The following is a 26,885-nucleotide window of genomic DNA, read 5'->3' on the forward strand; positions in this document are numbered from 1 at the left end:
TTAATTGATTTAATTTCAGGACAAAAAAAAAAAAAAAAAGTGAAAATATTCAGGTTTATCTGTGATCAGTTATAGCTCTCATGAAATTTTAACTGCCTATCAAATGTGATTCCCAGATCTTTCATGTTTGTTTGTTTCTACTTCCATACCATTAATCTCGCATTAGTAACATAATATTGTTTTAGTCATATAAATCATAAATTTTGCTTTCTTTGTGCTGATTTGAAATAAATTATTTTTACACACACATTTATTGTATTGAACTACTCCTGCAGCAAACAGTTGTTATACTCGTAATTGCTGTTACCGTTGCAATTCACTATTATTATTATTATTATTATTATTATTATTATTATTATTATTATTATTATTATTATTATTATTATTATTATTATTATTATTATTATTATTATTATTATTTGTAAGTTTATATGCAAAGTTTCATTTTTAGCTTTCGTAAGAAAATGAATTAAAATTTAACGACTCTACCTGTATACCCAGAAAGTCACTCATCTTAACGCTTATGTAAGAGTACAGAAGATAAACACAGTCAAACAAATGGACTTTCATGAACAGTTTCCGATATGACTAACCTATTCGTACATTTCCCACAAGCTGTGCTTTTAAATTTACGCATTGTCAAGACCCAGGTTTCAAAAAGGCAACAAACTGAAAATATAATAATATATGTACTGTACGTACATGTGTAACATGTATATATTTGTCTTATTGAAGCTTTCGTAATTTGGAAATATACTTTTCATTTGCTATATAATATGTATGTAAGCCTGCTCTTCTAGAAAAGTTTTGCAAGCTAAACCCCTAAATGACTATGTATTGGTTTCTTCAAATCTATTGTGTTGCATATTACATTAGTAATTTAGCGTTATTTGATTTTTTCTTGCTTATACATATCAACTCTATCAAAACACTGTGAAATATAGTACCTGTATTGCGTAATAAGTTTTTTTTGTTCAGTTTTAAATTTTACTGCGTTCTTAATGTATACAGTCTGTCTCGGTATTTAATGTTTGTGAAATATTTAGTGGGCTTTTGTCCTAATCAAGTAAACTTTGGTGGGCTTTTGTCCTAATCTTAATAAAATGCACTCCCCATAGTATATATTGCAATTCTGAATGCTTGCTTGGTTTCAGAAAAGTCTGGGAAAATATACTTTTTAAACATTTTTATTAAATTCTTTCCTAGAAATTTGTCATGGGATTCTCATATCTCCATTTGAAAGAAACTAATTTCTTAACCAATTACATAGTTAATTCTTAGAATGAAATAGGTTATATAATGTAATTCATGTATAACTGCAGAACAGATAATGATAATAATAATCTTAGTACAAATATAGCTGTTAACGTTGGAATTAGCTACGTTCGTAACATTAAGTAGTTACTGCATCGTCCCAATTTTGTGTAGTGGTGGCGCATTTCAGAACTAAGGAATGTAAATTAAAAAGGCACAAGTCGTAAACGGTATAAGACCTAAACTGTAAAAGTCCTAAAAATCATTTCGTGGCACTAATCTTAAACGGCACATATAACTAAACGATGTAAATATTCCTTTGCTATAATAACTAAGTCCCGTTATGTTGATATCTGTGCAAGTTGGTGTGGAACACACGTTCCGCTTATCAGCTCCTCTTACAAGAGTACATTCGCGAAGTGTCCCCTCGGGATTCGTGTAAAATTGATTTAAATCCAAAGTTCTCAGCAGCCCAATGTGTATTGTACTAATTTTAGCGGCCCATACGGGTAATTTGCATATTTATGGGCCTATCCGGAATTCATACACTACTATATAACGCTCGGACACAAATTGCTTTTAGTTTCGTTAGATGTAAATGGACATGAATGTGGGTATATGCAAAACAAATTTCACAAGTATGGCTTCTCTGACACATGTTACTCGCCCCGGCCGCCATCTTGGATCCGCCATATTGGATTTAACTTTCGGTTTTTCAAATGAGAATAGGTGCAAGTGATATATCAGATTCATGTAGAATTTTCTCGGAAATCCACTGGTGTAGTAAATTTTGCCGTAGCTTGTACCGTTTGGAAGATATTGCATATTAAATCCCTTCAGGCACTTTGCGAATAGACATTTTAGAGTAATATCAGTTAAGGTAACGATGGTCACAAATCAAACCAATTTCTAACTGCAAGAAAACTGTAGGCAGTGGCGTATTTAAGAGGGGGCTACCGGGCTTAAGCCGCCCCCAAAATTTTATTTACTATCTTAAAGTAAATGAAATATATCTTGCAGAATGTTCAAATTTTCAGAAATAAAGTTGGAAAGCTCCCGAAACAAAATCGTAAATACGCCACTGACTGTAGGTATAAACAAACTCTTTACAACATTAGTGTTATAATCTTATTACTTTTCTGTGAGTGATTGTTATTACTTTCATGTTATACCATAACAAGGAAGTATTCTGTTAACGATCAAAATGCCTAATGTAAACGAAAATACGACGAAATTTGGGTGAAGACCTAGCATTTCCATATTTATGTCTGTGTGTATGTATGTATTTACGTTCAGGGAATATTTCGTCAACAATAAATAGTTTGAAAGATTACGTATACACACGAACTGCACAAATTTCTATTTTTTTTTTTTTTTCAACATTCGTGAAGTGCCTGACATTCAACATGCAATACTTTGCAAGCGGTACAAGCTATGTTAAAATTAACTGCATCAATGAATTTCCGAGAAAATCTTATATTAATTTGAGTATCACATGCACCTATTCCCATTCGAAAAAAAAAGTTGAATCCAATATGGCGGATCCAAGATGGCGGCAGGGACGGGTAACACGTATCAGAGTAGCAGTACTTGATCCTATTTGTTTTGCATATACCTTCATTCATTTCCAATTATATCTAAAGAAACTAAAAACAACTTTGTGACCGAGCTTTATAGTAGTGGTTGACTAAATTCCGGATATATGAAGACCCATAAATATGCAAATTACCCATATGGGCCGCTAAAATTAGTACAATACACATTGGGCCGCAGAGAGCTTTGCATTTGAATCAATTTTACATGAATCCCGAGGGGACACTTCGCGAATCTACCTGGTTAGTTTTGATGTTACTGACTACAGCCGAGTTAAATCACAACTAACAACGGTCGAAAGTATGATAGGAGAAACGCAACAAAGTAACAACTAAGAAAAAGAAAACAGAACAGAATAGAATGGACGTAAGGAACAAAGAGAACGCATTTCTTATGTAGAATAAAATTTGACAAATACAGTATTTCTGAACAAAGATCATAAGAAAATGGAAAGTCAATGAAATTCCTAGAAATGGTAAGAATAATTATTATTGCACGTGGAATGCGAAAAACTAACATTTATTTCGAGGGGGCTTGACGCCAATAGCACCCCGTAAAAACGCGCTCTGGTAATATTTCATATGCATACTGAATATCAGGTTCTATGAAAGGTTTCTTTTTTACCCTTTGGAGGTCAAATTTAAGAATCCATTTAACAATATTTGAAAAGAACATTTTAAAAGCACACACGCACAGTTTAGTTCAGTGATCTGCCTTTTTTACACCACCATAGAACTCGTGGTTTGTGGCCAAACAGTTGACTCGTGCTTTTCGAGGCGCCTTTTCAGACTAACTTAAAGCTCTTTGCTAAAGTCGGTTTCACATTTAGTTTTCGAATTCTTGTTAATAACCTACAGACAATTAATTAAAAATATAAATTGTAGAAAGTAAGCAAGATTATATCTAAAAGATGCTATTAAATATGCTAACAAGTTTCGAAATCTCTTTCTTATGGACCAAAAACTTAGCTATGCAGTTTGACGTCATAATGGTCGGGCGAGCTAATATTTTAATTCAAAGACTTCTGCAAAGTCCGGACTATACAATAGAAGCATTAGAACTTCTCGGTCGAGTTCTCTCAATTTCCGACGAGTCGTTATAGATGTTTTGCGGGCTAAGGTGTCAGGTGGTCTACCGCATAATGTTCATTTTACTTCGAACTCACTCACCCTCGCCCTCGCAGTAGCAGTTGGCCCTCGCCCTCATTCACCCTCGCCCTTGCGAATGGAACTGTCCATCGCCCTCGCGCACCCTCGCCCTCGCCGTCGAAGCTTGTCCTCGCCCTCGCGCACCCTCGCCCTCGCGGCCAAAACTTGTCCTCGCCCTCGCGCACCCTCACCCTCGCCATCGAAGCTTGTCCTCGCCCTCGCGCACCCTCGCCCTCGCGATAGGAGTTGTCCATTATCCTCGCTCGCCCTCGCCTTCGTGCTCTAAACTTTTCCTCGCCCTCGCGCACCCTCGCCCTCATATCATTGAGGGCGAGGATAATTGAGGGTGAGGAGGCCTCGAGAGGGCCTCCTTCGTGAGAATCAGAGCATCAATTATTCAACCTATTTGTTGAATTATTTCCTTATCGTCAGTGGCGGATCCAGGGGGGGGCGATCGCTCCCCCCAGAAGAGGAAATTTCTTTATTTTATATATACAAATAAAACGCATCCCAGAGTTTGGAGCTCTTAAAAGTAGCTCTAAGTAGCAGTATTACAACCCACCACCCCCACCAGAAGTCCGTCCTGGATCCGCCCTTGCTTAACATACGTCCTAAAGAAAGGAAACTAAACATATCATCGTATAACTTACTGTGGAACATCTAAAATGGAACAACTGTTACAATGGAGTTCTCGGTCGATAGTGACGTTTACATCATTTATCGACAGTATCCAATGCCTTTACTTCAAAATGTTCCTTGAACTATGATGCAAGCATAAGTATTCAGCCACACAAAGGCGGCTCTCATGAGGGTGAGGGTGAAATCAAGGTTTGATGAGTGGCGGTAGAGTGACTGCAGCGGACTATCTGTCAGAATTTGACAGTCAACACGTTGGCCATCCCTGATGTATGTAGCGTAACTGAGGAATTTGAACAAATTCAAAGAGAAAGATCTAAAGAGCTTAATTTTGAAACTCCGTCAGCAAACAAATAAAATACTTCAGAACACTATTGTTGAATTATCACTCGGAAATATATACCCACTCTAACCTATAACATGAATGACTTCATTGATTTGAATGTGAATTTAAGTTAATTGGTATTTTAAAATATAAACTTAAATGTGTGAATGTGCTTGTAAGGTTAATTTCGATGCTCAAATATTGTTAATATTGACCACTAATAGAGATACATTTGTCCTACCTTAACAATGTTAAAATTTTTAATTTTTTTCAATAATTGCCATAAATATGAAACTTTGTCTTAAGAAACTACCCTAGGGGCCAATTTGTGCACTTTATCACTTTGATCTTGGTTCATTTTTGGCAGCTATCATAGTTGGAAAGTTTATTTTCAGTAATTCCCACAATTATGAAATGATATCTTTCAAACGTTGTCTCAAGGATTCCTTACACTACAAATACGTAAACGCAAATGAAAAATGAAATCTTGAGTTTAAGATCCCACGATTATGCAAGCTAAATGCTAAAGGAGACAGAAGTGAATGATGAAAGAAATAGTTGAATGAGAATGTGGTGGGAAACTGGAGAATCCCCAGAAAACCCACGAACACGATGTCCTCCACCACGAACTTACTTGGACGGGAATCGAACATGCGACCCTTCGAACAAAGGTAATTTCTCTATCGCTGAGCCACCGTTCCTCCCTAAATGGCACGCTCAGAGCTTAGCGCCTCCAGGGGCCTTGGAAAGATTATCGAGCCTAAAATGATTTATCACTGACTTTTATAAATCCACCAATTCAACAATTAATAATGTCGTGCAAACTTTAAGATTGTAGTAATGAAAGAAAAGATGAAATCTTTAGTTTAGCGCCCCAGAGTTATGTAACTGCTAAAGGAGATGGATGAAATTGCAAGTGAATGATGAAAGAAATGATGGAACGGGAAAGTAAGAGAACAAACCTTTATTTTCTTTAGCACAAATAATTAAATGTGTAGATTAATTGATTTCCAGAAATTTTATTATAATTAGCAATTAAAAACTGAAAGGGCGATCACAAACTTTTCTTGCCTAGGACCCCGCAACAATTTGTTACACGCTGCCATAATCATTAAAACAGGAGTAGAGTGACTGAATTATTTTGCTCTGTGGTTGAAAAGTAATAATGCAAAACAGACAATTATTCACTTGAAGAGATAGGATAGTTTAAAAATTCTGACTGGGGAATAAAATCTTCATTTTTACGTCCTACGATTATCGCAGTCTTGTAGCCAACCTGGAACGAAAGAGATTCAGCCCACTGAAGATTCTTTGCGAATATCATTTCAATGTGAATTTCGAACAAAGATCTAAGCTTACCTTCATGCTTACGTTACGTCAAACAACTAACATATAAGGTGGAAATTATTCAACTTTTTTCATAAGATGTAATCCAGCTGACTAATTAAAATTTTATAAGCTTTATATGTTATATGTTGATTGATTAAATGTTGCACCTGATAATATGTAGTCGTTACTGCTTGTTACATAGTATTAGCGTGTGTAATGGTTGTATGGGGGAGAGGAGTATTTAAACGCTAATATTCTAAAGTGAAATATTTACACAAAAATTAGGATAATTAAACATTTTCAATAACTCCCTCTTAGACTTCGACTCTGGTTATAGGTCGATTACCGGTGATTACTGAAAGTTAATGATATTGAAATATACAAAGGAAGTTAGTATAGTGTCTAGCAAGCATGTCTGCTTTGCAGCAAGTCTCAGGTTCGATTCCCTTGAGTGAAGTTTGAACGCATTATGGTGGTTCGGATCCTACCATAAACTATAGATTCACGTACCATTTAGCATCGGCATCGGCGATGAATTATAAAGGGACATTAACTCTAATACGTCAGAATACAGACAGATCGACTGACTCCCAGATATTCATAAGTAAAACTTATATTTTCCAAAACAGCAAATTACGTTAGTAGAGTGTTATTTTTTTCTAAATATAGATCATGAACGGTTTGAAATTATGTTTATTCTGTTGTGTGAGAACGTTTCTCTATAGTTAGAATTGAGGATATCTTCGAAAGTTCCCCTTCGGGAGGATGAACACTAAGAATCATGAAATTATAGGTGTAAACCTGAATGCAGTTTTATCCACTTATCTCAATAGTAATCTATGTAAATGTAAGGTCACTTGACAGGTCCAAATGTAAGGTCACTTGACCAAAGGCTTAGATAATGTCCCCATAACCTCCACGATGCGGGGCCACCAACTCCAGGGATGTAAAATATATAGAAAATGTTTAGAAAGTAGAGACGAATAACTAGGGGCTGCAGCGGGCAGGGGCTGTTGCAATAATAGACTATCAAAAACTTCCTGCTCAAGTCCTAAAATTTCACACGGCATACACCATAGTCTTAAAATTTTCACAGAGTATACGCTAGTCTTAAAAATTTCACAGGTTATATATGCTAGTTTTGAATATAGTACTACACGCCTTAAAGCAGAAAGTATGCGCAAATAACTAAGATTGAGCAATACACCTTCGTATACTCTCGACTACACCCCTGAAAATATGCTTTTATTTTCTTAGTTTGCTTACATATGTGTGACGAAAATCTGAGAGTAACACGACCACCCAAGCCCCTCGTTACGACGCCCATGATTTGATGAACCATAGCCGAATACTTCAGGTAGTTTTGCTTCTTTATTTCTAAGTTTTCCTATGCTTTGCTGACTAAATATCAGTTGTCAGGGAGCTTTAAAACTTGTGATATAGAACCAAATCATTCTATTTTCATATCCTATTTAGCGAAAAAAAAAAAAATAATAATAATAATAAAAACGTCGATAATGAAGGGTAACAGAACACAGAAAGAAGCCTACTGGACGCCCAAACTAGTCTCCCTTTTCAAGACTGTGCGCTGCATATTCTTACATTTTATTAAAAACCCTTTCAAAGATACCAATCTTAAAAAAAATAAAAAATTAAAAAAATAAATCTTTAGTTTAACATCCAACAGTTATGTCATCGATGGCTAAAGGAGACTGATGGAATTGCAAGTGAATGATGATGAAAGAATAGGTGGAATGAGAAAACGTGAAAATCCCGAGTCCCTCGCTCCCGCAGTAACACTTGGCCCTCACCCTCGTTCACCCTCACCCCCGCCATCGAAGCTTGTCCTCGCCCTCGCTGCCGAAACTTGTCCTCGCCCTCGCGCACCCTCGCCCTCTTCGTCGAAGCTTTTCCTCGCCCTCGCGCACCCTCGCCCTCTTCGTCGAAGCTTTTCCTCGCCCTCGCGCACCCTCGCCCTCTTCGTCGAAGCTTTTCCTCGCCCTCGCGCACCCTCGCCCTCTTCGTCGAAGCTTTTCCTCGCCCTCGCGCACCCTCGCCCTCTTCGTCGAAGCTTTTCCTCGCCCTCGCGCACCCTCGCCCTCTTCGTCGAAGCTTTTCCTCGCCCTCGCGCACCCTCACCCTCGCCATCCAAGCTTGTCCTCGCCCTCGCGTCACTGTGGGCGAGGGAACTTGAGGGTGAGGATGCCCTCGAGAGGGCCACCCTCGCGAGGGTGAACATCTCTGGTCTACCGACACTTGACACTTCGGTCGCTTTTTCTCCAAATGATTAACACAGCTGATGGACTTCTGTGTTCTTTGCGATGTCATAAATGCCTACATCGCGGTCTTGCTAGACTTTTACGAATTAGTCCCAGAAGCGACAGTCCTATTAGCGACAGGAACCGTTATCTGTTCTATGAGCGACCGAATCATTTACATTCAGATGATGGAAGATGATATGATTCCATCTTGTAAAATATGTTTGCCTCTGGCGTTATTAACGCCCGAACAACCTTGGTATGAAATATGTACGTGCCAGTGATACTGTTCGTCAAATATATATTTCCTCTGCTGTGAGTGCAAATATAACTTAACGAGACGTCAGGGATATTTGCATGAAAAGTATTCCTATGTAATTATTGAAAACCCAGTTGTAATATCCCCTTTATTCAAAAGCTCTGTTTTCTGTACTTAATTTGATTCAAATCTAATTACTCACTAGTAATATATTTTATTTTGAAAAACTTAAACGTGTAACAGTTTCGCCAACTATCTACTTTTTAGACTTCCTAAGACTCTATGAATAAAATGAAAAAAAAAATGTCGATAAGAGAGCTTTTGAGATCCCTTACATCTGATTGGCTATTCTCAACCAATACCACCAATTACAATGTAGTTCACTCTAAACAATCTAAAAGGTGAACAAACTCTTTAAACTATCTTCCCCCCTATTGTAAGCTACTAAAACGTAAACTAATTGCTTAATTTGCCTTCCTCCCTTGTTTTTACTTATACAGTACATAAAATTTTGTCGTGTAGCAATCTTAAATAATCCCTTATAACTAGAATAACAGTTAATTCCTGCGAGAGATTTGTAACCAGTGTAATAATTTCTTCGAATACACCGTGTTTTTTTAGATTTCTTTGATATCCTCAAATGGTGAACACCTTTTTTCCATGGGCGCTCGATGGGAAGACAGGAGTCGCCCCCTGGCTTACAAAAATGTATACGTAATATAGCAAACCACGTATATTAAATACCAGATATACCAGACTTGATAGAGCAACCATGGAGATGCCCCTCCCTAGAAAATTTTCTTCGGGTGTCCCTACCTCTTTCTGATTTCTTTCTTATGCCATAAACATATTCAATCTAAACTTATGCTCTGTATCATTTTAACATGAAATTTTTAATTATATTAGAATCATAGACAAAGGCTACTCTAAATATTTAGTTTTCCCCTTGATAGAGTCAATGTAAGCTCTTCATAGAAATTAATTCAAAAATATAATATTAGGAAAAACGTATAAAAGATTGTTAAATGTAATGAGAGCATTCTCACGTATTAAACTCATGTAGAGCGAAATTTTTCATAGTAAATTTTGTTAGGTTCTAAATCACATTAGCATAAAACAAGTTAAAGAAGAGAGAACCTTATCTTCTTCCATTATCTTAGTATGAACAAATCGGTGACTCATAGGCCAGTTAAGATCGAATCGGTCGCTTATAGGACAGTTAAGTGCCTGTCGCTAATAGGACTGTCGCAAGTGGCAAGACCAGACTTTTACCAGATTATCACCCACTTCGATTATGATTAGTGTGAAGAATAAAGGTAGATTCATCTAAGATTATCCAAGAAAGAAGACTGTCGTTCTTATTAGATGGCCATACCACTACAAACTACCAGGTCGTCAGAAAAAAAAGAGTGGGAAAAGAGATAGAGGAAGACCAAGGAGGAAATATAGCCTATAGCTATGCTTAAGGGAGAATTTCGGGACAGGGCGTTATGGAGGAAACTTATCAGAAAGATAAGTGGAGGTAGGAGTAACTTAAAGAAAGACTACTATTTATCGTTAAATTTTATTAATCAAATCCCCAGGTGCAGCTTGCAAGGCCACCTCACGCCGGAGTAATTAACACTGAACAAGAATTAGTAAAAATGAAAAAAAAAAAAAAAAATCGAAGTCGGGTTAAGGCCTTTGTCTTAAAGGGACTATTTCTACGTTCTCTTGGTGGAACTAACAAGTAAAGCTCGGGAGAAAGCACTCGCCTGCAGCAAAACTAAGTATGCCATTTCAAGGATCAATTCATACTGATTACAAGAAGCTAATAAAATTCATGTACGGTTGAGAACTGTACGAGAGATTCAACTTGGAAGTTTATATGAAAACATGAGTATATGCGCATTTAAACGCGTTAAATACAATATTATTAGCAACGAATATTGACATACGAATTAATCGAAGGTAACAGACAAAACTATTTTGCAATAACTAACAAGTTTGTTACTGAAAATTAGTCATTATACTGTTCACAATAATGACGGGTTAGAGATGAAAATTGATTAGTGATGTTCTGTTCTATGAAGAAATGACTCAGGAAAATACTTCCTTGCACTGATTCAAAAAGTATTTAATTTGTTTCGGTAACCTGCCTTGTGGAATGCAAACTGAAACAACCCAATGTATCTTGGTGATCGGAACTGATTCATTAGCGTGGAGATTAGCTTTATTTGATTGTTCTGTTGGTACATCATAACGTCCAAATGAAGTTTCATACTATGTACAAAAATCCTGCCATAATCTTTCATTAGTTGGAATTCAAACACATCAAATGGTTGTGCAAATCGTGTGCAATTTTTGGGTGTATTTTTAACCATTAAATCTTTGTCATCCAACATGCAATAGACAATTCGTCTGTGAATGGACCCAGTGATCAAGCAGTAGCAAATTCAAACCGTCAGGCTTCGCTATGGAAGAGAATACTTCGGTTATATACTTCTGGTAATCGTGCATGTAACGTTGAATGTCTCGAAAAGTTCTCAACCGTACAGGAATTTTATTAGTTTGTTGTAATTCAGCATGAATTGATCTTTCAAATGGCATGGTTAGTTCCTCTGCAGGCGAGTGCTTTCTCCCGAACTCCTTGCAAGGAAAAGTTCTATAAAATTTCTGAATGGCCTGGCAAAAGATTCAAACTTCAGACCTTCTGATTGGCGAAACAGGATTCGTGACCTCTCATCTGTGCCTGTTTGGCACAGATTAATCTTAGTATGTATATGCACAGCAGAAACTACGAAGCATAAAATTTCTTCTTTGCAATACGTAGCTTCAATTTTTAATAGAACTTTCCCAAGCCATTATCACTGAAGTATCTGGCATTCTTCACACTCATCTGAAATTATTTCGTAACGGAGAAGGAAAACTATAGACTTATGACGTCATCGAGAGACAAACGGGACCGTGAGATCTGTCGGTAAGTTGTGCATGTAGTGTGTGAATGACGACCCAAATCATTCGAGGCCAGTGAGCTATCAGGATTTTGCGACAGTTTTCTTTTGTACCATTGTCCATTATGTCTTGCATTAGAAGAAGGTGTTCATGAGGTGAATAACGTTAATTAGAATAAACCTTAATCTCGTATGATGGCATTATTGCATAATAAGTGCAGTTGATTAAAGCAGAACTGTTCAAGATCTCCAATGATAGAGATGAAATTTCTATGTCTTGGTATTATAGTATTTAGGTTAAGGTGGGTCATTAGGTGTTCTCGGTGTTATACTAAACGTTGCCTGAATAGTGCGGCGTTGGCAGGTAGTATCGATTGCTTACTGGTGCCAAATAATAAAGGAAGTAATCATTGAATTCTGCTTCGATATTTACTGGAAAAAATAGTTTCCAACACTTATTGCATTTCACAGCTAAGTTCCGCTTCTCGAACTTCAACGCTAGAATCCAGGAATTAAACTTACAAATATGGCACAGCGCATTATGGCGTTCTGCGCAAGTTTCTTCTGAAAATAGATTTCCTTAAATGTAAATTGATACAGTATTTAAATAAAATGTGAAACCTAACACGAAAAGCGGTCAAACAATATATCTATTTTGTAATAAGATTGTTACTTTAAAATACTTTACACATTCAAATAAACACTTCAAAAAATTGAGCATTTCTAGTAAAATCTAACAGCAAGTGCCATCTCGTGTGCTCATTGTAAAATGAATCAAATATTTTGTTACTTTTTTCGGTATCAGAAGACAACCAAATGAATCAGTGCCTTGTGTTGTAGCTGAAACATAACTTTATCTTATAGTGCAATGTTTATAATATGTAATGTTTTATTGCGCAGTAGTTAAGGGAATAAGCTAAAATATGTACTGATTTCCGGGTGGTGATCCACCTTAAAGAAAAGGGAACTGTGAGAAAGCTCGAGACGTGTTCATTACGACTTCGCGTGTCTCAGGATCGAACCACACCCCTCGCATCAGATGTGAGCGCTCTACCAGTGAGTCACCGTGTATCTAACTACAGAAAGGTAGAAAATATGTCCATACTATAATCAAGGTGATCATAGTTCTGAAGAACAGAAATTGCAGAAAATTGTATCGGATTATATGAAATATTCTAATCCTAACTATATGAAAGTAAATGAACTTGACATAAAATAACTGGTACTTTTGGTTGACGTGGAAAGTTGAAATTTGGCATGATTGTAGTTTATCGGGACTAATCCACAGGGAAATTGGCAAAGTGAATATTTTTAGTTTTTAGGATTGTCTAAAGGGGAACTGGAAAATCTGTTATTCAAATGCGCGTTTTCGTGGGATATAAAATCTTATTTTTTTAGGTAGTTGAAATACGAAATGAAACTTAAGCAGAATTGTGGGTTTTAAGAGGTATGATGCCGTAGGCCGAGCAAACGCGGGTCAGGGAATAATGCGGAACCTAAATATTATTTTACGCCAAAATTTTTATATAAAGCCTAAATATTTTACATCCCATGATTATAATACTTCGTAGCTAAAGGGAGATCATGATTATTAAAATCAGGGCGTGAATTATCGGAGTTTATGATTCCCCCGCCCCCTCAAAGAAACTAGTTTCTCGCAAAACCATGTTCTTAAAAATATATTCCGGACACATAATTGTCCTTTCATATAATGTTAATCAACTACATATATTCGAAAATGAAAAACGAAAACTATCCACTTTCGGCTTGTATAATGTGTTGTACTCATAGCTACCATCATTGGCGCAAATCCCGGGGGGATGAGTGGGATCTCTCTCCAATCTTGGAACTGAGGGGGGGCTGTTCCTCCCAATAATCAGAATTGAGATGTGTTTTTCGGATGATTTGTGCCCGATTGCCACAAAGGAAAGTGAAATGAAATTAATGTTAACCCAGAATAAGTCTCAAATTTCCCAGCCTCCCAATATTGAAGACAACTCTGCTCCCCTGATCCTCCACAGCATTGTTTTTCAACTTCATAAATATTTTGAACATCGCTTTAAAAAAATAAGGGAACAGTCTTATCCGTCCCTCCCCCCCCCATGTTGAAGACAGATTTGCGCCGCTGGCTACCGTAATGTGGACATACTTTTTCCTTGTTTTCACCATCGCCCAGCTTATTTTTTTAAATTCTTTTTTGTACTTAAAGTTGACACTTTGCAATCGTGGAGCTCCTCCGTGGCTAAGCGGTTAGCTTACGCACCTTTGGCGTGGGAGACCAGGTTTCGATTCCCGGCGGGAGCTAATGTGGTTTGGATTCCACGTTCATCAGTAGGTCCCGTCTCATACAAGCCTCGTAGCTAAAAGGGACGTTAAAATAAATCAATCAATCAACTTTACAATAGTGTCTTCCTTCCTTTCAGCTTCTGAGTTGAATTTGGAGAACTATGTTACATCAAGTATGTCAATCCCATATTCATACACTCGAGACGTTAAGTAAGACTTTCTCAGCCAAGATGTAGTTAATTGAAGTTCTGTTGATAAATTGTTTTGTTACTATTACCAGATAATTATATTTGTGTCTGTATCGATTTGGGGAGGGAAGTTTCTCCCATTTTGAATCACTGGACCTCAGAGTTGGCTAGTTTAAACCAGCTGTTTTTTTTTTTTTTTTTTTTTTTTTTAATGGTTTAAACCAAAAAAACGAAAAATATATTCGTAAAAGTGTGTGTTCATAAAATCTTGAACACACATTTGTGGGTTGTCACGTTTCACTCCCGTATATCATTCGTATTATATTGAGATCTAAATTACCCATTAATTACTCAAAGGGATTATACTACGAAATCAACTTTTGTTTTTATAAGTTGTTTATGAATGTTTCTTTTGTATTTTTTATAGCTTATTATTATTGTTATGCAATTGCAATCAAAGATAAATTCTAACGGTGTCCTGATTTTTTTTCAAACTATGCTTAAATATATCTCAATAGAATCAGCCTATACAAACTCATTAAAACACAAATTAATATTTAATTTTAATGTTTACTATTAATAAAATATATGGAAATGCCATACTTTTCTTTTTTTCTCGGGGGTCATACAAACCCCACGAGAGACATTTATTGAAATCAAACGTATCTTGGTATCTACTTATGTATAAATAGGTTAGAACCAAAAGTGAACTTAAAAAATTCGTATCTTCATTCACTTTTCTTACTGATATGCAAATTAAGTCGTATTTCCTTAACTTGGAGTAATAAAAGTCGTAGTGAAATAACTTTGACTAAAGTAGTTCTTCTGTACTCTGCAGTATTTTGAAATTGTCCATATGTAATTCTGTATAATAGTTTCACTTGTGTACCTGTTTATCTTTTTGTCCTTCTGAAATGACTCCTTACAATTATATTAACAAATATGTAAAGATCAGTACAACGCATTTTTATCAGGAGTCCTTCGTGAGCGAGTCGGCAGACGTATCGCATTTGTGGTCAATTAGTCTCGATTTCAAGTTCAAATGGAGAACAATTAATCTCGGATGTAAGCAGAGAAGCGATTTGGCTTCCGCTTTAAGCTTATGTGACTCCTTCCAGCATAACCCCGTTGTTGCATAACACCAAGGCGAAACAAACTTATTTCTGTCCATATGCGATATAAATACATAGAGCAAATTATTTAAACCCAAAAACTTGGTTTAAACAAAAAATAATAATAATAATTTAAACTATTTTGTTTTTTCAATAAAAAAAATGGTTTTTGCCAACCATGCTGGACCTCGAGACCTCTCATGTACAACGACTCACCAAAGGTAGTCGTTAACCCTGGTTCGGCTAATGATATCAGTGAATCTTGTGTGGCAGTAATTGTTTACACATAAAAATATCTTCCATAATTATATACACTATTATTCTCACCTTTTCTATCGAAATTACAAGTCGATGATCGGTATTAAATGGTTTATTAATTGATACTCTTTTAACGTATTTTCACTCAAAACTGTCTTACAAACATACGTGTTGATTAGGTATCTATAAACAGCTACATAGCAACTAATTATACAATAATGTATATTTCTTACATATATCCAAAACATTCTTCTTCTGTTATTTTAAATTGACATTATCTCAAGTATAGTGCTTGAGTATGAGCACTTTCTGCCCAAGGTACGAGTAATTATTAAACGATACAAAGTATCTCGTTGTACATGTTGGGTGTAATTTTCTCCTCTCCAATATTACTAACTTCATTCGAATACTGAATGAAGTGGTGGACTGAAGACAGTCGAAGGAAATAGGAGAATCTAAGGACTGCACACACGGTATTTCTCCACTATAAAGCCCACCTAGCGCTAGGTAGGATTAAGCCAGGGACCCCACGCACCAGAGATGTGAATCACGTAGCTAGGAAGACCATACGGAACACTGTCAGTAACCAATGTGCCCGTTCGCCATAATCCTCTGAGAAAATAATTCGTCTGAGAAATGACCTCCCGTTTCTCCCCCATCCCACATTTCCCCCCAAAACGTAAGTTTTCTAAGATTCTGTCCCCCTGAACTTTATCGTATGAGAAGAATGTTTTATATACAATGTTTCAAAGGCATATTTAAACACCCTTTTCTTCCTTTTAGAGCACGTGCTTCAAAGTGAAATGATAAAAGCCATGTTTGAATCAGGTACTATGCTCAGAAAACCTTTCTAAACGGTTCAGCCATTTCTTTACATTGGACATTTTATGAATACGAAACCGGACCCTATATAAATTCTCCCCCTTTCTTTCTTCCCTTAGATGCGAGATTTTCGAAGCAGAGGTGCTGTACGTAGTCTCTCTTCATGGCATGGGAATTTGGTATTCCCAATTTCATCGTCCTAACTTGAGTGGCTCGTGACGTGAGATCCTTTATTTATTTTTTATTTTATTTATTTATTTATTTATTTATTTATACAGATTTTGAGCTTTATTGTGCGTATTTTAATCAAAATAGCACTATAAAAGCTATGTTCGAGGACTGTACTGTGTTAAAAAGATTCTGAAAAGTTTTGTTTCCTGACATAAGCAATGTACTTCAGTTGTAACGAATTTGGCTTACCAAAACTTTTGTCCATGTGATACAAGTCACGCACATCCAAATTCAATAGTTTTACAGTTGAAACGTTCTATCTGCACCATATATATTAAAACATACCTTTGCCATTGAAATGTGTATTGAGTACATGACGCTTGCATAAGTGTTTTGTGTGTTCTTTGGTGAGCATCTTTTCCCAGGAGCAGAGTTCTCATTCTTGAACATCATTTTGCCAGTGGATAGTCTTATGCACTGTTGCAGACGAATCTCGTAGAAAATATCCTAATGTGGCAGTACCTAACAATTCAATCATTTCGAGATTGATCGCCTGTCATTACGAGATTAATCTGCTGTTTTAGAGAATGCGAATCTGTTGCAGACAAGAGAACCAAAAAATTTGCTGATTTTTAACTGATGGCGATCTTAAATGTGATGGCAGCGTTCGCCTTCAAAAAGCCTGAGGAGACAACCGTACTCTCATATTTCATATGAAAGTGCTCAGAGGACGCTGAAAAATTTCCACTTTCGCGTATATCATGTTCGCAGTGTTAACAAGTTAAAGGAGCCGGGTAATGGAATAGCAGAGCTTGACCGTGTTTGCTTTATTGACGAGGTGTGGTTTCACTTTTAGTAGCTACGTGAAGTCAAAATACTCTAATTTGGTCAACTGAAAATCCACATACTGTATGTTTCACGAAACCCACTTACTCTCTGTAAATTGGAGTCTGGTGTGTCATATCACGTCGTTGTGTAGCAGTGGTCAGACTTCCTTTTGAAACTACAGTGCAGTGTCGTGTACAAAGATATCATGACAGTTCATTAGGCTTCTTGACGGATATGAACGTGATTCCGGTTCCAGCAGAATAGTGCTACATGCCACATCTAACACCACGCATTTCTTGCGCTAGGGTTTTTCTTTTACTCGCAGGAGTTGATCACACATGCCTTTGCTGTTCCTGATCTTGAATTGGTTTCTCAGTTGATAGCACCCAATTTTCGGTGTTGGCGCAGCATAGTAATTACGCAGCATAGTAGTACTCGTAGATGCTACTGAAATAAATCGTAATTATTGTAAATCCACTGTTCAAAAATTCCTCCCAACGCTTCTTCGCAACAAACTACTTACTGTGGGCTCTTCTCTCAAACTCAAGTCTACAGTGCTTCTTGTTTTGCCACATAATGTTATATCAGAACTTTTTTCTCTCTCTTCTCATATCTTTGTATTATGCATTCAAGAATTACCTCTTGTTCATCGATCTATTTCTTCTTGCAATATGGCCAGCCCACTGTCACTTCACTTCAATGCCTGTATTTTTCAAGATAACCTAATTATTCCTGTCATGTTATAAAGTCCATATGACTTACTATCTTTGAGGATAATTATTAGCATAAATATTTTGATGCTTTGTTGTGTAATCTATATACTGTGAATGACTGATTCTGTTAATGTTCACATCTGCAATACATATATAAAATATGTATAAGAGTTCAGTAGATGTCGAAGGGTTGGTGAATCTACTTTCTACAGAAGGCGGTTTTATCCTTATGGTATCAATTTGCAGTCGCCACCAGAGGCGCTAGTTTCGTGTCAGCAACGTGACGCACGCAGTACGGAGTAGCCAGACACTTGTGTACAAGCCGTGCAGAGGAGAGACGTGTGTGAGCAGACTGCCGCCGAAAATTGACCCTTTTTTGGGAGGGCTACATCGTAGCACTTTCTGATATAGACTATAGCTATAGCCGAATAGGATCACAGTGCAAGAAAAAAGGTTTCACAGTGTCTGATAAGGGAATTAATGCAGCCATCCATCGCAATGCAAACCATTGAAATGTGTCGTCAAAAGGAGCAAAAGAAGCAACCGGCTCCACAACGCAATCAAGACGTCATTGCCAAGGTCCGCCGGTTTGTAACCCAGGATAATCCACCCACCCAACGTGACATAGCGAAACGTGTTGGACGGTCAACTGCAACTGTGCACTGAATCATACTCGACAATTTGGGACTCAGAAGTGGTGGGTCCATGTTCTGAAGCCAACGCACATCGCAGAACGGCGGGTGGCATGCAAAAAGCTGTATGATGGTTACCTGGCAGGTGACAAATGGTATTATGTGATCACCTTAGGTGAAGCATGGATTTATTTGAAGGGTCCCAACAGATGCGTGCAATTTACTACCGCCGCAGTGATGGAACCGATCATGCAAAGTGGGTTCACTCCTGCAAGGAGAGCTTTCCAAAGGGATTTATGGTAGTGACGGGTTTCTGTGCAAAAGGAAAGCTTCCGATACACCGGGTGTCATCAAATGTCAAGGTGAATGCAGCGTATTATATTGAGCATGTACTGGAACCCGTCTATCGCCAACGTGCCCCGCCTTTGTATGGCAATGACACTGACAGGGTGTTCATCCACCAGGACAAGGCCAGCAGCTATACTGCCAAACGAACGGTGGCCTACCTGACACGTATGGAACAGGAAACAGGTGTAAAGGCTATCCCATTTCGAGACATCTCTCGTCAAGTCACCAGATGCATCTCCTATGTACTTCTGTGCTTTCGGCCTCCTCAAACGGAACATCAATAAGCGTCGTCCGACCACACTTGTTGGCCTTTGGAAATTATGCAGAGAGTAGTGGGCGAAATTGGATCAGGCAGTGCTCAATAGAGGTCTTCTTCAGTGGAAACTACGATGTCGTGCAATCTTTCACCAACGGAGCTCTCACATCGAACATAATCGCTGGTGGAAACGGGATTTTACGCCCTAGGGCACGGGTCTGTACTTCACTACCATAAGGCTGAAACAGTCTTATGTATTTTATGGTCTCGCTGACATCTGGTGCGTGGGGTCCTTGGTTCGATTTACCAACCAAATAATTTGTGGTGAACATAGTGTTCGTGGGGCAGCGGTAGCTCAGTGGTAGAGGGTTCATCTCGGGTGCGTGAGTTCCCTGGTTCGATCCCAACTCGTGCTAAGTGGACTCTGTGGTGGACAAACAGTGTGCATGGGTTTTCTCGGGGTTCTCTTGTTTCCTCACATTCTTCATTCCACCATTGCCTTCATTTACCATTAAAACAATCTCCTTTAGACTAGCCGGCATAACTGTGGGACATTAAACTGAAAGATCTCAATTTCAATATCGTGTTCGTGGATTTTCTCGGCGCACTCCGGTTTTCTCCGACTTCCTCATTACACTAATTGTTCTATCACCATTCACTTGTTTTAATCATAGTCTCCCTTAGCCTAAAGGTCATATTCGTGGCACGTTAAACTGAAAAATTTTATTTTATTTTTAATTTGTAGTCTGGTACGTAAGGTCTGTATGTCTCTGACTAGCTAGTGCATTTGGTGACTACCGGTGAGATGTTATTACGAACACGTAACTGGGTCTTACATACGTAACTTTCGAACGGAGGTTTTTTTTTTTTTTTCTTCATAGCCGCGAATTACTCGAGCTATCTGAATTCATTAATGGAGTCAATGCGTTATCTTCATAGGTAGCAGCAACGGCGCCGACTTTGCAAAATGTAGGGTTTATGTGGGTGCATATCAATGGCTAGACGTGTTGTTTTCAGGACTGGTTTTGATATTTTTGGATTGATTTCCTTTTAGTTAAAATCATTTATGAACACTGTCACAAAGGGCTGTGCTGTGATGCAAGCAGAATATATCTATTCTATTCACAATATAGTTCTTTTTTATTGTGGGGAACTGCCCTTGACTAGGCTAGAGACGGGCAAGGAAGGGGGAGTGTGCTGCTTGGTTGCCTTTGCACACAATTTGAAACAGTTATGTTTTACAGGTTAGAAATTTTAACTTCCATCACAATGTTTTAACTTCTTATTATATTTGTTAATGATGAGAAACCGAAAAATCTTGCGAGTGCGTCGCACTCACAAGATTATTTGTGTGGTGCTGGAGCAACTGAAAGGAGCACCCACGTACCGGCGCGCATGGGTAGCAGTAAATTTAAGAATTGCTATCTATATCCCATCTTCTATTGAAACATAAGAGTAGAAGTCTACACATCACACCGTCAGATGGCACCAAACATTTTCCAGCGGATCATCTCTGCCGGTCAAAATTTGAACTTCTAAAAATATAAATAAACGTACGTTTCACAAGCTCCTTTTTAGTCTTTTAGCAGTTTATTTACGTTAGTAACATACATGTAAATATTATATTAGTATATGGGTGACATGTAAAACAGACTAAAATTTATTTGGTTTTAAAGTTGAATCTTGCATGATTGATCCTGGGCTTTATAGTTGGCGAGGAGAAAGGCGCAGATGAGAGAGAGGAGGTAGATCAGTACGCAACTTTCTAATTCCCTGACTCCGAAGAGTGGGCGTAACATTAGGTACTACGTTGCAGCTGCTTGACCCATAAGAGCGGAGGTCACTCCGCAGTCAGTCGAGGATTGATGAGGCGTTTAGCTTCACTAACCGCCTCATACAATATTTTTTTTCTTATATATTTGCTGTTTTTTTTTCTTTCTCCCCGCCAGTTTTCTTTTGTTATCTGCTCTTATTTTACGACTATGCCTTGGCCTCACAACCTCCAAAAAATACTTTCTCCATCCAATTGTTTATATTTTTTAAATCTTTTTCTTGTTAATAAATATTACGCTAGAACAATTTGTCGGGTTGTCAGGCGTATGCATTAATTTCTATGTCGATCCTCCATTTAAATTACATTAGGAAAGATGTCTTACATTGCATTGCATCTTTGCTGGGGTCGGGGTATCTTCAGGACTGTGCTGTGCAGTTTTAAGTCATTTTGGGACTTGATAGAGGAGGCACAGATTTCCTTTAAGGGAGCCACTGAATATTTTTATTGTTTTCTGGTCTTTAGAAAAGTGGTAGCCAAATGACAGCCCGCGGGCTGTATACTACTCACAAATTCTATATTACAATATCGGATGTCCTAAAATTTGCGCCCACGGACTACAGAACACTATTCTACACTTCAAAATAAAACTTACATAAAATTGTGGAACTTTTGAGACCAGATGCCAGTTAAAGTAGATACACGTTGACACTAGCAGCATTTATTAGCGTAACAATCGATGTAACTGCTTAATGGATTCGTAGAGCAATGACTAATGGTTCCAAGTTAATCTACAACGTTGCTACATAGTGAAATTTTGGATTCCCCGTAATAGAGAAAGGGGGCTCCAAAGGGTATACCAATATTTAGCACTTTCGATTTTTGACCTGTAGAATAGTACTGTTGTCCGTGGATGACATTTTTTTAGAATAATAGATAATTTTTTTTTTACTCTTTCCTCGTTGTGAAACCAGATATACTTTTCCAAACAGACATCTGCTTCCCAGCCAGTTTCGGGGTTGCCAGATCAACTTTTATCCCCGAATAAGTTATATTGACAAGCAATTTGGGTCTTTTCTATAGAAGCATACACTTTGCAAAAGGTACGCTCAATAGATACCAATTTTAAAGAAACCCTAAGGCTCGGTACACATTTTCGATTTTTTTGACGCGGCGATATCGTCGCGTTGTTCCATTCCAATACCGACTTGGCGGAAAAATGACGCGCAGTCGTTGCTGAGCTTCTGAAGACAATGGAAGTGTATCACTGTCGAACGATATCGCAGCAAGTGGGCAGAAACCGCCGTTCACTTTCTTGTCGTGGGCTCGCTGCAAGTTCGCGACGATTTCCGACGAGTGTGTATTACTCCGTATAAGTAATACTCTGCCTACTCGTACGATAAAATATCGTTTACGACCTCAACGACTTTTATCGCAAATGTGTAACGAGCCTAAGATTGACAGTAGAGCAGGAGGAAAGAAAAAGAGGGTAAAATTCTACCTACCTGCGCACGTGGCCACCGGCTTTTCAGTTGTCATGAAAACTATCCAGTAGGGAGTATATAAATGAAACTCCTTTCTACATTCATTGCCACATCCATAAATTCCTCCCATTACACCCGGCCAAGTTTCAGAAAAGTGTAAATTTCATTTAAGAGTAATTAATTCCAATTGCTCGTAGCTCAGGCACTAAACCTAGATTCACGAAACAAGAAACAGAATACACAAAATAAAAAGATTCAGAAAATGTTACCCACATTTAGCTAACAGTCTCCTCAACGAAGAAGGAAGAAAGGAGAATTAGAAATGAGGATGGGCTAGCACCGGTCATCACTTGATTTGCTTACAAACTTAGGCCGATTGAACGGATCATTTCGAATCGAGCACCGCGCTAGAGTGTAATCTTACGTCGATTGTCAAGTACACATGCTTTCTCTTGAAATTTTCCAGTGACTGTGGTATCTGGAGAAATTTCCAACTTGAAACGGATCAAAACTCACTTGAGAGCATCAGTTCAGTGAGAACGTTTGAACGATTCAACGACTTGGTTCACAGAATCTGAAATTAGGAGTTTGAACAAGCAAGAAAAATTAATTTAATAAATAGGAATAACGGGAGTTCAAAAATATTCCATTTCCAATAGTACATTTAATTTTTTTTTCTTGTTCTGAAGAAAATATTAAAAAATGTAGATAATTTCACAGCCGACAAAAGAACTGGGATTGTAACTTTTTTTTTTGTGTGTGTGTGTGTGTGTGTGTGTGTGACAACTACGTGGTATATTTTGCCCACCTGGCGATAGTGTACAAACCATTGAAGGTGGCTTCAGTACGGAAGTAATTGCTCTCGCAGTGGAATAGATTATAAGAAAACCCTTTAGGTGAATTGTTAAGTTTTTAGCACTGATGTCAATTCTGGGTTGACTCGCCCAGATTGGCCGTGTAGTTCAGATATTGTGTACGTATATCTCGTATGAGCTTCGAAACGAAAAAAAGAATTAAAAAATGGTGTAGCTTCAAATAAAGTAATGAATACAACCTTAAGTTCTTTGTTTTCTTTGCAGACAAATCGCATGACCAGTTGGATTGATGGAAGCTTTATCTACAGCACAAGCGAGGCTTGGGTAAACGCCATGAGGTCTTTCAAGAATGGAACTTTTCGTACAGACTTCTCAGGGAAGATGCCACCGCGAAACACTGAGCGGGTGCCTCTCTTCAATTCGCCATCTCCGCATGTCATGAGAATGCTCAGTCCAGAGCGATTGTTTCGTAAGTATTGACTCTTTTTTTCTTTCTTATATAAGAGTTAGCTTTTTAGAAAATTTTCAACACTAGTACATGAAACTAAATATGAAAAGAAAGCAATAATAATCGAAAAGGTTATTGCTTCTAAATTTTCACCTAGTTGATATTAAGAATGCTGAAAATTTTTGAAAATTCATAGATAAAACCCGTTAATTCATATAGAAAGTGTTTAAGGCACATAATTACGTACGCGAAGGATATTTGTGAACAAAGAAACAGCGATTAAAGTCTCTTCATTGTTATGCCACTTTAAAGCAGAAGTAGGTTGCAGTGACCACCTTGCACAGGTTGATGTCTGTTTTTGTCTTCCTTTATACGCATACCAACCGTCGCTGATACACCTTCTTCCTACGGCACATGCTCTTCAGCGTCACCTTACCCTAAACTGGAGTTGTTGTGCAATGCTAGCTAGTAGTGACTATCTGGCATAGATTCGCACGTGTTCGTTCTCATAAGTAATCATTTCAATGGATTTATGGAATGTGTTTGAACTTCTTCCCCCGTTACGGCATGCATTAGGAACGAATTTGGGTTGAACGGAATCAGGAATGACACTAGTTATCTCACAGCCTCAAGAAAACTATGTATGAAACACTGACATCGATAGTTTTTATTTCTGTCAACTCCTTCTCATCCCCATATGCCAATGTGCATGAATTCTGATTTAAACTGGATTTAGTGTCACTGTTCATTTTAGTGTGTCTGAAGCTATGGATTAGACACTAATATCAGTCGCTTTTGATTATTTTTACGTGTCACCTCTCAACTTTCTTGTCGAAAAAGGGCTCAAAAGCTAAGTTAAACCAGGGACCACTCATATACAAAAATAATCAGAATCACTGCAGCGGTCTAGGAGGATTTAGCAGACATGGTTACATTAATTTTTATCAATATACTTAAGGTTACAGATATATTATAGCCCCGGGTTAGATTCTCGGTAGGAAAACAAAATTAATTTCATCACTTTCATTAACTGCCAGTCTTCTTTGGCTTAAAGAAAATAACCGTGGGACAATAAACCGTAGGAAGGTTTTCATTTCATATATTTGATTTGTGAGTGTCCTGCGAAAGAGGCGGAACTGCCTCCAGACATCTCCTCTGGATGGCCCGGTTTGTCTAGAATGGACCAAACTAGCACTGCTGTCTTGCAGTAAAAAGAGATTCTCAGTGGCTAAGGGAACAAAACTTCGGCAAAAATTATGCTAAACTCCTTGACCTAGTCGTCCTAGTAGGAGGTTGAGCATAGGGCCAGCAATCTTATTCCATAACAAATCTGATGTTGCGAAGACTTCAGTTAGCCTCGGATAGAACTGACTACATGGATATAAAAATTGATTGACAAGGAAGATTTAAATTATCTTTGGCATATGGAACGTGTGAAAACTACGTAAACCGGGAGCATTACAAGAACTAATTAACATAGTGGAGCAGGTATAAGATAACAGCGCTACAAGAAATAAGGTGGTAAGGGAAGGACGTAATAGAAGCAGTCTAATGTAATGTTGTACAGCGGAAGTACACCAGGACATAAGAAATTTAGAATAATCTTTTTAGAAGACAAGATGTTGAACGTTAAAATGGATTCTAAGCAGAAGAATGAAAGAGGTGTGCTGAGGATAAGAATAAGGCTTCTGATGACAATAATTAAACGGACATGAACCGACAAAAAAAGAAATTAAAAAAATAAAAAAGAGAAAAGAAAAAAAAGGAACGAAAAATTAGAAGCATAATAAGGCGCCAGCTAAGTAGCTACTTAAAAATAGTAATAGGCGATATGAATGCGAATATAGACCTAGCGAAGTAGCTCAAGTGGTAGAACGTTGGCTTCGCATTCAGGAGGTCGTGTGTTCGGTTCCTGCTGCTGACCACCCTGACGAGTTTTCCAGGGTTTTCCTCAGTCTTACCAGGCATATGCTGGGATAGTACCTACTACAGGCCCTGCCCGAAACCTTTCTAAATCCTTTCCATTGTTATTGTTACATATCCAGTATAAAATAGCCTCTCAACTGTATGTGGTGGTTGTTAAATAAATAAATAAATAAATAAATAAATAAATAAGAGTAAAATGAGAGAACTATTGAAAACTATAGCCTACATGAAGAATCGAATAATAATGAGCAATGGCTAATTGATTTTTCGGCTAATAGGAATATGAATTATATTTATGTGGTTTCTTCATATGAACTCACAGACTGACTTGGAGATCAACGAATGGAGAAGCATTTATTCAAATATAATCATGTACTGGTTGATGAAAGGAAACAAAGTAGTGTGATCGATGTCAGATTGTGTAGTAGAGCAAACTGATTCAGATCACTTTTTTTTGGTAAAGTGAAGTAACGATGTGCAAGATGCAAAACACTCAAAAGAAAGAAAAAAGTGGAACGTAGATAAATTTGAAACCAAACAACATACAAGCATATGGAAAAGAAATAAACAAAATAGTACAAAACGGAAACAAACGAGAGAACAACCATAGAAGAAAAATGGGAAAGGGTAGACTCGGCGCTGAAAGAAGCAGCAGATAATACAATCGGACCGAAACACAAGGAAGAGGCTAGACTGGTTCGACGAAGAATGCAGGATATAATAAACAGAAAGAATAAAATAAGACAAACTGCTACAGAGGGAAACACGAGGCAACTATGAGAGGTATAGAGAGCTCAGAAAAGAAGCTAATAAGATGTGCAGAAGAAAGAAGAGAAAAAAAAGAAATAGAAGCATTGAGCACACACAATGAAGCAAGAAAGTGCTATGCAGCAATAAAGAGAATAAACAAAGATTACATACCAAGAAACATAGGATGCAGGGATGAAAGTGGGGAACTGATAGATGAACAGAAGATACTACAGAGATGGATAGAATATTTCCAAACACGATATGGTGAAATTGATGAACAGCTCCAGTGAGAAAGGAACTCAGCAGGAGACAGATAATAAGACTGAGATGACATTGAGAATA

At 37.7% G+C, this 26,885-nt stretch overlaps 1 protein-coding gene across 2 annotated transcripts in view; it reads left to right on the forward strand.

The window, feature by feature from the left end:
- Duox (dual oxidase) overlaps positions 1-26,885 on the forward strand; it is a 458,692-nt gene that overhangs the window by 286,231 nt on the left and 145,576 nt on the right. For both annotated transcript variants that reach the window (XM_081740305.1, XM_081740304.1), the window contains one exon: positions 23,684-23,888. In XM_081740305.1, the coding sequence (XP_081596431.1) occupies positions 23,684-23,888 (205 nt within the window). The remainder of the gene's footprint in view (positions 1-23,683; positions 23,889-26,885) is intronic.

This window comes from Thermobia domestica, chromosome 15, assembly GCF_964235325.1.
Source record: "Thermobia domestica chromosome 15, izTheDome1.hap1.1, whole genome shotgun sequence".
NCBI classification, from domain to species: Eukaryota; Metazoa; Arthropoda; class Insecta; order Zygentoma; family Lepismatidae; genus Thermobia; species Thermobia domestica.